The following is a 12,986-nucleotide window of genomic DNA, read 5'->3' on the forward strand; positions in this document are numbered from 1 at the left end:
CATAGTAGATACGGAGTAAACATCTGATTGATAAAAAGTGAATATGTAAATGAATGAATAAATCAACCAAACAGTTAAATGGTCAACAGCCTTCTGTTAAGACTGACTAACCCACACCAAGTTGCTAGGATTGCTTAATTTTGCAGCCCCAGTGAGTTGGGCTGGCACACTATGGGAAAGGGGGTTCTTAGTACACTTGTGAATTATTTGAAGAGTCAAAAGTGCAACAATTTAATGTACTTAATGAATATATGTATATCTATTTATTTGCTACAATAGTAATTCACAGTTTCTCTGGAATGCTCAGAATTCACAAAATATATTATACCATAGGCTGGGCACAGTGGCTCACAACTGTAATCCCAGCACTTTGGGAGGCAGAGGCAGACAGACTGCATGAGCTCAGAAACTGGAGACCAGCCTGGGGAACATAGCCAGGTGTGGTAGCCTGCATCTGTAGTCCCAGCTACTCAGGATGCTGAGGTGGGAGGATCGCTTGAGGCCAGTAAGCGGAGGCTGCAGTGAGCTGCGATCATGTCACTGCAGTCCAGTTTGGGTGACAGAGTGAGACCCAACTCAAAACAACAAGAAAACCCCCCAACTCCTGTAAATCCTCCAGACCAATATTAGATGCTTTGTTAAAAGCCAAAATGGATGACAAAAAATGGTCATCAGTGATATCATCAGCTTGTTAATCAGCACAATGGATGTGAGAAATAGTTTCTTGTTGGTTAAATTCATGGATTCATGGATTCAAGAACACTTAAATATTGCAGGGGACCCAATACCCACATATAACAGAGCATAAACATCTCGTATGAGTTGTGGCTGGTATCCCTGGGGGTGGTATCCAAGGCAAACCTTTCAGATAAGGTATGGACACTCCACTAAAGGACAGAGAACTAGGCCTTTAGCATATTGGTCACTTTTGTGGACCGCTTCCTAACTGCTTGCCAATAAATGTTTAATAAATGTCTTTCTGAGACTTGCCTTCAACAAGATCAGGTAGATAGATGGTAGAAGAGTAGTTAACCATCATCAACCTCCAACGACTTCTCACTATTATCGATGAACAAGACCCTGGTAGTTGGACATGACCAAATTGCTCAGATTAGCTCACAACACATGTGTACAAGGTGCTGACATGTAAAAATCCATCAACACAACAAAGAAGAAAATCTATTAAACCCATGGATAAGTGGGGTGTGGGAAGCACTTTTCTGCTTTTGCTAGTGAACACACAGTATGGGACCACTATGTTTCCTTCATTAGTGAAAAGCAAGTAGGTGCCAAGCTATGCACTAGTTCAGGATGACCAATCGGCTTTATCTACTTGGCAATTCAAACTGACTTCCGGTGGTTGAAGAGCTATGATTGGCAGTGCCAAGAGGAAGGTGGGACACATTTCCACAAATAAGCAACAACAATTCTCTCTTGTGCTGTCAAAGGTTAAAACAAGAAGTGAGATCTCCATTCCCATTCAAACTGTCTGCTGTCTGTGGACATATTTCCTGAGCCCAGACTTCAGCAGGCTGAGGCTGCAGTGAGCTGCGATCATGTCACTGCACTCCAGTTTGGGTGAGAGTGAGACCCTATCTCAAAACAACAACAGACTGAGTGCAAGAGCAAAGGGAATTTCCTTTTTTTTTTTTTTGAGACGGAGTTTCACTCTTGTTGCCCAGGCTGGAGTGCAGTGGCACAATCTCGGCTCACTGCAACCTCCATCTCCCGGGTCCAAGCGATTCTGCTGCCTCAGCCTCCCAAGTAGCTGACATTACAGGCATGTGCCACCACACCCAGCTAATTTTGTAATTTTAGTAGAAATGGGGTTTCACTATGTTGGTCAGGTTGGTCTTGAACTCCTGACCTCAAGTGATCCACCCACCTGGGCCTCCCAAAGTGCTGGGATTACAGGCGTGAGCCACCATGCCTGGCCGGAATTTCTTATTTCAAAACCCATTTGACTGCACAATTGAGGAGCTTCAACCTATTTTTCAATTGCAAGTGATACATCTGCAATATAAGGACATGCTAAGAGGCAGGCATCGAGAGAAGAATCTAAGAGAATTCCATCAGTGTTTTCCAAGCTATGAAGATCCTCAATGCAAATTATCTGCTTGTGGACTGACATCAAATCAGCAGTATCTGTCTGTGGGAAAAGGCATTTTCAAAAGTGAAATAAGTAAAATCTATCTTATTACATATCAGCCTTAATAAACATTTGCAATCAATGTTGATGTGAACACTCAGTCTGAACTCCAATTAAATGAAATGTTATAATTCCCCCCCACAAATTATTTTTTTCTCATTAATAGACCTGTATTACAAAAAATTGTATTTGAGTTTCGTCAATAAAAATGTTGTAGAAAATGTCTTTTTCTCATTATGTAATCATCTACATGAGTACCCGCATACCTCGATTTGGTCTCTTTGCCCACAAAGCCTAATGAACTTACTATCTGACCTGTTACAAAAAAATTGTGCTGACCCTACATATATACTCTATTAAAAAATGAAGATTTACTGGTACCAATACGTAAATATGACATATTGCTTTTGTAAAAAGCAATTTTTAAGGCAATATAATTCTATGTATGCAAAAAATTATCTTAAAATACCTATTTGCATTTGTATGCTTATAGGCACACACATACACACACAAGAAATGTGTGGAAGTTAAACTGTGGACAGTGACTGCTTCGTGCAGACAAACACTCCAACCCAGTCTGTTCTCCAGTGTCCAGGGTTACATTTAAAACCTAAATCAGATTTGGTTGCTCCCCTGTTCCAAAGCCCCAACGGCTTCTCATCACACTTCAAAACAAAACAGCTGCCCACCTTGTCAGACACTGAAGGTCCCAAAGCTCTGGCTCCTACCCCTCTCCAACCTCCTTCCTCCAGCTCAGGAAGTCCTTGCTGTACTGGTCTCCCTGTTGTTCCTGCAAGCATTTTTCTCCATCATGACATTTGTTCCTGCTGTTACCTCCAGCTGAAACATGGATTTTGACAGAGTCACAGGCTCCCTCTCCCTCCCCAGGCCTGTGATCAGATGTCTCCTTCTCAGGGAAGCCTTCATGGGTCACCTTATCTATCCAATGCACTATGGTTTTTCTTTTTATCATTAACTGCTTGCTGACACTGTTATACACTTATTTACTATTTGTCTTCCTCTATGAGGGTGCACGCTGCTTCATTCTCTGCTGTCCCCACAAACTTGAAGAACACCTGAGACACAACGGGTCCATGACTTTCATTAGTTAGGAAGTGAACTAACGAAAAGAGGCAAGTGAGAAGATGGAAATTCTAGTCTTCTTAGCAATCTTTGTTACAATGGGAATGTATCTGTGTACTGTTTATAAAATTAGAGAATAAAAAAGTAAAAAAGAAAAGAACTAATGATTTTAAAGATTTTAGAAAACAAAATTGTTGGCCGGGTGTGGTGGCTCACGCCTGTAATCCCAACACTTTTGGAGGCTGAGGTGGGTAGATCACGAGTTCAGGAGTTCAAGACCAGCATGGCCAAGATGTGAAACCCTGTCTCTACTAAAAATACAACAAAATCGGCCGGGCGCGGTGGCTCAAGCCTGTAATCCCAGCACTTTGGGAGGCCGAGACGGGCGGATCATGAGGTCAGGAGATCGAGACCATCCTGGCTAACACTGTGAAACCCCGTCTCTACTAAAAAATACGAAAAAACTAGCCGGGCGAGGTGGTGGGCGCCTGTAGTCCCAGCTACTCGGGAGGCTGAGGCAGGAGAATGGCGGGAACCTGGGAGGCGGAGCTTGCAGTGAGCTGAGATCCGGCCACTGCACTCCAGCCTGGGCGATAGAGCGAGACTCCGTCTCAAAAAAAAAAAAAAAACAAAAAACAACAACAACAAAATCAGCTGGGCATGGTGATGGGCGCCTGTAACCCCAGCTACTCGGGAGGTTGAGGCAGAGAATTGCTTAAACTTGGGAGGCGGAGGTTGCAGTGAGCCAAAATCGTGCCACTGCACTCCAACCTGGGCAACAGAGCAAGACTACGTCTCAAAAAACAAAAAACAAAAACAAAACAAAACCAAAATTGTTTCTCCCTCAGTTCCCATTCTACTAATGTACTGAAGCTCTTTGTAACTTGTTTTTGAAACCTTTTTTACACTCTATCTTAGATATTGACAACGGCAACAAGTAAAAGTGAACTGAAAACAGAAATGGAAAAAAGCCCTTTATTTCAACATTAAAGATTTGAAGGTACAGTTTGCTGTACAGAAGTTTTCACTCCTCCACAATTTCACCAGGTATACAGTGTGCATCCCTGACATTGAAACCGAAGGCCTTATGGTTTCATCTTGTAAGGCAGATTCCCAAAGAGAATTGGTTTACCTGAGTCCCAGGGGGCTGACAGTGGACAGTTTAAAACATTGATGACTCTTTATTACTACAAAAGAAAAGGGTTAGATTTAGGCTAGCCAACACGTAAGTCTTTTTATGTCCTAGAACCCAATGATTTCCCATCTCTCTGTAATGGCATGAAGTAAGGCAGATGACTCTAGAAGATCCTCTTAACGCTAGGGCACACAGTTGCACCAGAGCCCTGTCTGGACACTCCTGCCTGATGGCCTGCACCACTGAGCGAAAAAACCTCTCCATCTCCACCACGGTGTCATGGGTCAACTAGTGCTGGCCCCCCATCCCCTTCTACTTACTCCCACCGCCGGAGACTGTCGACACAGGGGGCAGTGTTCTAGAACATAAAACACACCTGCTTCTGAGGACGAGCACACTCCCGACAACATGGGGATTTTAGGCCATGCCATACTGTTTGCTACCAGCTTTTTGCCACTTAATTAACATTTGCATGTCATTATTATTCAAAAGCTTAAAAAATACACAAGATGAAAACTGGTAAGAAGGAGAATGTAAACTTCAGAACAGGATATTCTTAACTACCAAAAGAATTTTACACATCTATTGTTTTATATTAACTTTTGAGTCAACATTTTAAAATAAATATTTTGAAAACACATACTAAGGCTAATGGAACATAAAATATAGTTTCTTGTCAAATTTAATATATGTTCAGAAAACCAAGATATAAATAGCAGGCTAAAAATACACAAAAGTATTTTCATTCTTTTTGTGAAACAGTTTTGGGGAGCGTATACTCAAGGAAAAGGTATGTAACACATCTGTGATGATTTCAAACCCTACTGTGACTTCTCCACCTTCAAAGAGGCAGGTAAAACATTTGTAGAGCAGAGAAATCACGCAGAGTGAATGTGTTCTTACTCAAAATTTAACCTAATCTTTAGGTAAAGACAGTCAAAGTTTAAGATTTCTTCAATTTTGGTTGCTGGAACCTATTTGTGCTTGTAACTGTGAAGTGCAAAATTTTTTATTGTTGTGACTTTTGCTACAATGATATAGTTTATTATTAGAGTTATAATTAAATTATGAATAGGAATAAATCTTTTCAAGTGATGCTTCAAGCAAAATAAGTACAAGTCAAACAAGGACTGTTACAAATGAGCAAAAATGTTTTAAAAATGTTTCTTCATAGTTAACACTGACCAAAGTTTCTTCAAAGATCAATATTGATAATGGATTTCTAAATGTACTTTTTCATACTTCCTCTTTGATACAATCAATGGCTTAAGCTACCTTAATTTCTTTCTTTAAATAGCCTCACTATTAAGAACCTAGGTTTTAAAAAACCCTTTATTGTATGCATCTTTACACACACTGCAGCGCAAGACTCCAATGGAACAAAGAAAAAGACTTCACTCCCCTCAGTTATTCATACTACAGACTACTTATCCTTTTGACCTATAAGAAGGAAAAGTCTTGGAGAAACAGATTCCTAACAGACTTGATCAGTAAGTCTAGAAGTTCCACAAGACAGCAAGTCATCTATCTATTCCTAAAGAGTTTATCATTGGAATGATCAAATGCATATTCTTTAAGTAAAAACTGGGGAAATAACTTAAGTTATGAAAAAGTTGTGATAAATTTGAACTATGGATGCACTGTTACATGTTTATTTAGAAAGATGACTTGGAAAAGGAGGTTCACATACTTCCACTGTATCCTCCGGGTACGTTTTCCTTTTCTTCTGCAGACCTCTCCACGCTACAGTCAACTACAGAACGTGGCTCATGTTCACTCGAGGCTTTGCCTTCAGAGGAGTTTGATATTTTGGAAGTGGTACCTTTGTCCTGTGTGCTTTTCAGACCAACCGCTTCTTTCACTTCTTCAAGGATTCCTTCCAAAGGAGTTAAATCACCATCATGTCCTTTTGGAAGAGCGGGGTCCTCAATGGTGTAAGAAAAGCCATTGCCCTCTGGGCACGCGTCTTCTTTCTGCTGAGGCCCAGCCTGTCTACAACACCTTAAGGTTTCTTCAGGGGCAGAGGATTCCTCAGAAGTCACGCAACTCAAAGTTGCACGGCCTTCTCCATTTGCAGTTTTCTGAGGACTGGAGATGGTTTTTGCTGTGAAACTGGTAATGTCAACTGTTCTGGTTTTTTTACCAACGCAGGAAAAATCAGACATTTCAAATATGCTTGTTCTCTCCTTCTTAGAAAGACTTCTGCAGCTGAACTGAGCAGGGTTTGATGGCAGCTGAGATTCGGGAGGAAGATTCTCTGAATTCCTTTCCTTAAGATTATCAGGTGAAAAATAGTCATCATATGAAGACTCCCCACAGCTAAGAGCCTCGAGTGCAGGTCCCGCCATGCGCTGCCGGCTGCCTTCTGACCTGCACAGCTGCAGCCTCGGCATGATAGATCTCCTGCTGCTCCTCTTTCTCTTGCATTTTTCCTTTGGAGGTGAATGGAAGCCATATGATACTCTTTTTCTCTTTACTGAGGAACTCCTGGGACTTGAATGTATCAAAAGGTGGCCTTCTGTTGAAGACAACGTAGGAGACAAACGATACTTCTCTTCAAACGTCTCCTGAGACGTACCTGCAGCCTGCTTTTGGTCAGGGGTGACTATTTTACCCACAATATTTCTTTGCAAGTTTATTTCTTCCTTTGAAAGATTACTCAGAAATTTTTGAGGACTTGATTTATCAAGGTGAGCGAAAGATGGTGATGAATGAATATTATTTGTTTTCAATACAAGTGAAGAAACACACATATCACTTTTCGTGTCATTAATGAATCCTCCCAACTTCCTTTCCTGATTTCCACATCCTGAGTTTCCACAAAGATCATCAAAAGACGAGTGTAAGCCAGCAATGGATTCATCTGGAAAACATTAACGGAGAGCTAACTTTTAAAAGTGGTTTAAATTATTCTAAATTCAATTTTCAGTTGACCAATAAAACATTACTTTTAAAGTACAGCTATTAGTTAAGAAGACTATTAACCACATTTGGGTTCTTCTCATTTCCATTTAAGAGTACATTTTAGGCCAGTATTTTTAACTAGAAAACCTGGGCTTTGATGAGTGTATGGCACAGTGGTGGGGATAGAGAAGAGGGGTAACAAACTTCTAAAAATTTTAGGCAAATTTCCATATGCATGTGCACATTTTCCCCAAAGAGCTTCCATAGTTTGTCGCTAAATTTTCCAGGAGATCAATAATTCTAAAACCTAAGAATGACTGCTGTAAGGTCTAGGGAAAGTTCTAGTCTTGTGTGAAACATTCCCTCAATGAACATAGCTCACCTTTACCTTCCCTGTCTTCCAGTGAAGTCCTCGTATGACACTTACATTCAAAAGTGAGCCATTTGGTAGGTCTTAATGTTTCAACTCTTATATAGCTTACTCATTTCCTGAGAGTAATGCTAAGCTGCTGCTACCTCCTGAAAATTCTGTACCCCTCTGTACCCTCCGGGCCTTGCCCGTTCCTCCACACTTTATTCTAGGTAAATACAATTCATCCGTCAAAACCCACCTGGGTTGTCAACATCCCTGGGACCCTCCCACTGCCCTTGCCAGGTCTCCCTGGCCTTGCCCCCTCTGCTACACAGCATCATGCATCATACTGCCCCGTGGTTACGCGGGTGTCTGCCCATCACTATGCTATCAGCTACTAAAGGTCTATTCATTTTGGAATGAATATAAAGAAGTCTGTAGTCCTGTGCTGGCTGCCCTAGTAGGGGCTTAGCACTTGCTGGTGGAGGGCCTGTGTTTTGTAGAAATCACTCAAATCTGGAGGTAACATAAGTGTTATAAGTCTCTGACTGAAATCACTAAAGTTCTGCTTTAAAAAGGAAGAACATAGGTAACCACCAAAGCTTCCTTTCCGACTGTGACCCGGGAGGGGAGGGAAGCCCAGTGGGCAGGAGGCACCATGTGTGTCTTCAAGGCAGTAGTTGAAAATAAGGTCACTTTTAATTTTAGTATATCTTATTCAGCATCTAAATTTAATTTAATTTAACTTTAATATATCTTATTCAGCATCTAAAATTGCTTTACGTTTTATCACACTTTTCAAAAACCCGATAAGCAATGTGACATGTCACTAAGAGTGTAAACTGTGATGTCAGACTGCCTAAGTTAGAAGCTACAAACCACATGACCTTGCACAAGCTGTTTGACCTCTGTGTCCTGGTTTTTCACTGGCAAAATGGGATGTTGATGGAACCTACCTCTTAAGGCTAATGGGAAAATAAATCAGATAACAGTGAGTAAGACACTTAGAGGAGTGCCTACAACACAACAAAAATGAAATCAATGTTAGCCATTATTATCACTTGTTTCCAACTTCTAGGAAATAAATGTATCAAGTATAAAATAAAAAGACGGAGACTGTTTAAGAGAAATGGGTAAATAATTCCAGCACACAGAAGTGAGAGTACAAGGATTAACCCTGCACTGAAAAGAGGCTTTGGTTTAAACTTTTAATATCTTGATGCTGTCTTGTGCTTTGTCATTGCTGTGGCTTTCATAATAAATATTCCATAACATCTCAAGCACTTTCGAACACAGAACTTCTAGGGGTCGCTGCTACTTATGTGGGCCCTACTGGGGGCTAGGTGAGAAAACCGTAAGAAATTGGTACGAAGAAGAAATGACCATGAACAATTATTATCCTAAGTGACACAAGGGCTCCCACATTAAAAGATATGTATGTGCATAACATGTAACTAATTGCATTAAAAATATGTATGTGCATAACATGTAACTAATTGCATTAAAAATATGTATGTGCATAACATGTAACTAATTGCATTAAAAATATGTATGTGCATAACATGTAACTAATTGCATTAAAAATATGTATGTGCATAACATGTAACTAATTGCATTAAAAATATGTATGTGCATAACATGTAACTAATTGCATTAAAAATATGTATGTGCATAACATGTAACTAATTGCATTAAAAATATGTATGTGCATAACATGTAACTAATTGCATTAAAAATATGTATGTGCATAACATGTAACTAATTGCATTAAAAATATGTATGTGCATAACATGTAACTAATTGCATTAAAAATATGTATGTGCATAACATGTAACTAATTGCATTAAAAAATATGTATGTGCATAACATGTAACTAATTGCATTAAAAAATATGTATGTGCATAACATGTAACTAATTGCATTAAAAAATATGTATGTGCATAACATGTAACTAATTGCATTAAAAATATGTATGTGCATAACATGTAACTAATTGCATTAAAAAATATGTATGTGCATAACGTAACTAATTGCATTAAAAATATGTATGTGCATAACATGTAACTAATTGCATTAAAAATATGTATGTGCATAACATGTAACTAATTGCATTAAAAATATGTATGTGCATAACATGTAACTAATTGCATTAAAAATATGTATGTGCATAACATGTAACTAATTGCATTAAAAATATGTATGTGCATAACATGTAACTAATTGCATTAAAAGATATGTATGTGCATAACATGTAACTAATTGCATTAAAAGATATGTATGTGCATAACATGTAACTAATTGCATTAAAAGATATGTATGTGCATAACATGTAACTAATTGCATTAAAAGATATGTATGTGCATAACATGTAACTAATTGCATTAAAAGATATGTATGTGCATAACATGTAACTAATCGCATTAAAAATATGTATGTGCATAACATGTAACTAATTGCATTAAAAAATATGTATGTGCATAACATGTAACTAATTGCATTAAAAAATATGTATGTGCATAACATGTAACTAATTGCATTAATTCTTACCAATGTTCTTTCTGCTTGTGATTAGAAATCCTCTATTTAGCTCCTCAATTGATTGACGATCTTTACATACTTCACTGACCCCGTCCAATAACATGTTCCTTGTGTTAATTAGACATTGTGTGAAAACAACATTTCCTTAGCTCTGACCTCAGTTCTATGTAGTTTAAACTGCATACAGATTAGTTCACATACGACCACAATAATTTTTTTAAATGAGCAATGGATTCTGTAGCAAGAAAGCAAATGCCTAGGGAAAAAAAACCTATAGGAACCAAAAAGGAAGTTTAACTCATACCTTATTTTTATTATAATACCTAATTTCAGGGGGAAATTTAGAAGTTCTAGTTTTAACTAATTATTTTACTCATCAGACGTTGCTACATGAAATTCTAAATCAGAACTTAAATATATCACAGGAAGGAAAATAAAAAATTTACCTGAACACAAAGTATCATGTGAAATGTTCAAAGGTGCTTCACACAGAGAGTTACTTGGATTATCATGAGACTGTTGAATCATTTGGGAAGCTAAAAACAGGACCAAGACACTGCATTAGATAAAGTTTCAGTATTTTTTAGCAGATGAAGCCAGCAGGAAATCCTCCTATTAATCATAGGTAATTCTGTTAAATCCTATAATCACAAAGTTAGAAGAGATCTTAAAGTCAACTTGCCTAAATCTAATCAGAAGCTCAACAGAGTTAAGTCAACACTTCCAGTCTATTTTAGTCTTGTTGTTTGATAATCATGGCTTTTTCTTCAAGGATGCTCACCATAGTTACCTCTAAAACTAGAGCACTGCTTCTCAACCAGGCTGATGTGGGGTCCCAGCAGATAGCTGGTAATGTCTGGACACATTTGTGGATGTTGCCAGTGAGGGAGAGCAGTGGGTACATTGCTAGTGTTAGTGGGGAGAGGCAGCGACGCTGCTGAGCTTCCTGCCACACACAGGGCAGTGCCCCCAGCAAAGAATTACCCAGACCCAACTGTCAGCTGTGCTGGGTTGAGAACTCCTAGAGGTTTCATAGAAACCACTTAGGATGTCAATGACTTAACAAATAAGGTCCTAAGTATTATCTTCAAGGGCTGTTCATATAATAGTCAAGAAACAAAAGAAATGTTTGGATCTCATATCCAAAGATATTTTTTAGCGACTCAAAAAGATACTTTTCTGAGAAAACTTCAGCCAAAAAGAGAATAAACCAAGATAAAGAAGGGAAGCACACATAAAATTTTCAGTTAAGTTTTAAACTGTGCTGGATGCAGTGAAGTAGCAGGATTAACACTGCAAAGTAACAGAAAAAGTAAAGTTTAAGGCAAATTACTTTATACGCATAATTGCACATTAAAACAATTTGGATGTCTACCTGGGACACAGTTAGTTATCTTCCTCAATATCCATTCTCACTTCTTCTTAACAACAGAACTTTGATTTTATCAGTATAGCAATGCATCCCAGTCAAGACTACATTTCAGTCTTGCCTGCAAAAGGGGTTGGCGTATGACCACATTCTAGCCAACGGAATTAGACAGGAATATTGGATAGACGTCTGGTAAGGCTGCCAAAGGGAGACGGCTCAGCTGGGAGGCACACACATTTTGGAAGAAAAGCCAGGCAAGCCTAACAGAAAGATGGGAACCTACTTTCTTAAAGACACTATGGAATGGCATCCCAGCCCCGACTGCCTACTTCTGAACTAGGCAAGACAGAAAAAGGCAATTCTATCGATTGTAAGTCATTGGTTTTTTTCTTTCTTTGTTATATGCAGCCGAAACTAACCTTAACTGATATAGATGGACAAAGGACGTAAAATTAAGGGAGGCAATAGTTGATAACATTACAAGCTGCATTCAGTAAGTCATCGTCAATAATATGAAAAGGCACTGAAACTTGCTCCTAATCAAAAGTAACTTAAAGAACAGATCCAGTTTTTCAAGCTTCCGACTGAAAAAGGCTACAGGCTAATGCCATTCAGTTTTCCAAGTATGGAGAAAGGGGCATTCTTATAAACAATGGATGACAATAAAATGGCCCAAATCTTTTGAAGGATAATTTGACTATATCTATCAATAAGCCGGGGTAGTGGCACACACCTGTACTCCTAGCTACTTGAGAGGGTGAGGCAGAAGTACTTGAGCCCAGGAGTGCAAGTCCTGCCTGGGCAAGACAGTGAGACTCTCTCTATCTTTAAAAAATCAAATTCTGCATGTATGAATATTATTGAAATACATGAAGTACTCAGAAATATAAGGATTCACATAGGCGCATGCAGGGGTTTTAAAAGTAAAAAGTCGGGGTGGGAAGCTGGAAAGACTTATGTCCACAGAAAGGAAAACGGCTTAACAAAAAAATAAGAACAACCAAACTATATGGTTAAAAAAAGAATAAAAACTGCAGCACGATTTCTAATAAAGAAAAAGTGGGAAAAAATATCCACCAATAGGTGAGTCAATATCAAAGCTGCAGACTACTTAAAACATCTTTAAAAAAAAATAGGTCTACAACAACTAAGCTGCAAAAAAACCTCCAGGATACTCTTAAGTAAGAAAACAAAGTGGGTAATAATACATATGTCATCATCTAATTTAGGTAAAACAGAAATTACACCTCCACACAGAAAACAAACCTGTATCTTTTTCATGTATACACAGATATGTGAAACAGATCTGGAAAAACACATCAACTTAAAATACAGGTTATCCCCAGGTAGAAGAGTATAATTAGGTGGGTATCAAGATGAACTTTTACTATTAGCTACTTTGTTAAATGTTTTATTAAAATGTGCTGAATTACACTTCAGTAATTAAAAATTTTAA

General features: G+C 38.6%; 1 protein-coding gene across 2 annotated transcripts in view; it reads right to left on the bottom strand.

Annotated features, from left to right (window-relative positions):
• Nucleotides 1–12,986, bottom strand: part of MCPH1 (microcephalin 1) — a 246,982-nt gene that overhangs the window by 199,292 nt on the left and 34,704 nt on the right. For both annotated transcript variants that reach the window (XM_033177581.1, XM_033177588.1), the window contains exons 7-8: nt 10,608–10,697; nt 6,058–7,230 (exon numbers count right to left, since the gene is read on the bottom strand). In XM_033177581.1, the coding sequence (XP_033033472.1) occupies nt 6,058–7,230; nt 10,608–10,697 (1,263 nt within the window). The remainder of the gene's footprint in view (nt 1–6,057; nt 7,231–10,607; nt 10,698–12,986) is intronic.

The sequence above is a fragment of the Trachypithecus francoisi genome, unplaced genomic scaffold (genome assembly GCF_009764315.1).
Source record: "Trachypithecus francoisi isolate TF-2019V2 unplaced genomic scaffold, Tfra_2.0 Contig01558, whole genome shotgun sequence".
NCBI classification, from domain to species: Eukaryota; Metazoa; Chordata; class Mammalia; order Primates; family Cercopithecidae; genus Trachypithecus; species Trachypithecus francoisi.